Source organism: Lottia gigantea, assembly GCF_000327385.1.
Source record: "Lottia gigantea unplaced genomic scaffold LOTGIsca_591, whole genome shotgun sequence".
NCBI classification, from domain to species: domain Eukaryota; kingdom Metazoa; phylum Mollusca; class Gastropoda; family Lottiidae; genus Lottia; species Lottia gigantea.
This window is the reverse complement of record NW_008710019.1, coordinates 11,056-12,894: the sequence shown is the minus strand read 5'-3', so window position 1 is coordinate 12,894 and position 1,839 is coordinate 11,056. Positions and strand designations below refer to the sequence as shown.

Below are 1,839 nucleotides of genomic sequence, written 5' to 3'. Positions count from 1 at the left end.
AAGGATCACAACACTGTCATCATATAACAGGACAATGTACTGATGGTTGTCAACCCGGTTATAAAGGATATGATTGTATATTGAGTAAGTTTTGAATCGAACTGTCTACACTTATCAATAACAAAATATCAAGAAATCTCAGTCCTATATAGAATTCTTTATATTATATTTCAGGTTGTCCAAATGGTGCCTATGGAGATAAATGTAGTAAACTATGTAACAATAGGCATTGTAAAAGATCACAAGAATGTCATCATATAACAGGACAATGTACTGATGGTTGTCAACCAGGTTATAGAGGATATGATTGAATTGAGTAAGTTTTGAATCGAACTGTCTACACTTATCAATGATAAAATATCAAGAAATCTCAGTCCTATATAGAATTCTTTATATTATATTTCAGGTTGTCAAAGTGGTAAATATGGAGATAGATGTAATCAACGATGTAACAAGAGACATTGTAAAAGATCACAAGAATGTCATCATATAACAGGACAATGTACAGATGGTTGTAAACCAGGTTATAGAGGAAATGATTGTATAAAAAGTAAGTCTGTCTTGATTTTAACAGAATACATTTCCCTGAAACTTATAAAATAACAAGGATTCACAGTCTCATTTATGTTTTATTTTAGAATGCCAGAATGGTGCCTATGGAGATATGTGTAGTAAAGGATGTGACAATAGGCAGTGTAAAGGATCACAACACTGTCCTCATATAACAGGGAAATGTTATAATGGCTGTACGCCAGGTTATAGAGAGGATGATTGTACAGTAGGTATGTAAACCAGGTTATAGAGGAGAAGATTGTACAGTTGGTAAGTAAACCAGGTTATAGAGAAGATGATTGTACATCAGGTAAGTAAACCAGTTTATAGAGAAGATGATTGTACATTAGGTAAGTAAACCAGGTTATAGAGAAGATGACTGTACAGTAGGTATGTAAACCAGGTTATAAAGAAGATGATTGTACAGTAAGTAAGTAAACCAGGTTATAGAGGAGATGACTGTACAGTAGGTAAGGTTATAGAGGAGATGATTGTACAGTAGGTAAGTAAACCAGGTTATAAAGAAGATGATTGTACTCGAGGTAAGTAAACCAGGTTATAGAGAAGATGATTGTACAGTAGGTAAGTAAACAATGTTATGAAGAAGATGATTGTACAGTAGGTAAGTAAACCAGGTTATGAAGAAGATGATTGTACAGTAGGTAAGTAAACCAGGTTATATAGAACATGGTTATACAGTAGGTAAGTAAACCAGGTTATAAAGAAGATGATTGTACAGTAGGTAAGTAAATCAGGTTATAAATAAGATTCTTGAGCTTGCAAATTAATCATCAAATTTGAGGAAATCCATGTGATAGAATTCATTGATAAACGTTTTACATATACTTTTTTGTTTTATACATTAGAATGTCCTGATGGTTTCTATGGTGCTGGTTGTCAGAAGAATTGTAATATCAGAAAATGTCTGAAAAATTCAATGTGTGATCATGTGACAGGAGAATGTATTGGTGGATGTTCTGTGGGTTATAGTCCAACAATTCTAGATTGTACTCAAGGTAATATACAACGATCATGTTCCGGAGGGTAAATACATTTGATGACGTTTGCCAAGACAAATCGATTTCACGCAATAAGGTAGAATATCAATGGATCGTTATTTTGAGAGCAATGTAGCTATCTTTTGTGAAATTCTATGATATTTCAACATTATGAGCGCCGAAGACCGAATTTTTTGTGTTGCATCCTTTGGTACGTTTACCGGTTTTCAGTAACCTTTTTGATACAAGATCTTATCATGAGATAACACAAACCAATAACTGAAGTGAC

The 1,839-nt window shown here is 33.3% G+C and overlaps 1 protein-coding gene across 1 annotated transcript in view; it reads left to right on the top strand.

Moving 5' to 3' along the window:
* Positions 1-174: 174 nt before the first annotated feature.
* The window catches only part of LOTGIDRAFT_175959 (hypothetical protein), a gene marked incomplete at both ends in the record, with an annotated part of 7,372 nt that continues 5,707 nt past the window's right edge, over positions 175-1,839 (top strand). The window contains 4 exons of the mRNA XM_009063699.1: positions 175-291; positions 407-550; positions 639-782; positions 1,419-1,568. Coding sequence (XP_009061947.1) covers positions 175-291; positions 407-550; positions 639-782; positions 1,419-1,568 — 555 coding nt within the window. The remainder of the gene's footprint in view (positions 292-406; positions 551-638; positions 783-1,418; positions 1,569-1,839) is intronic.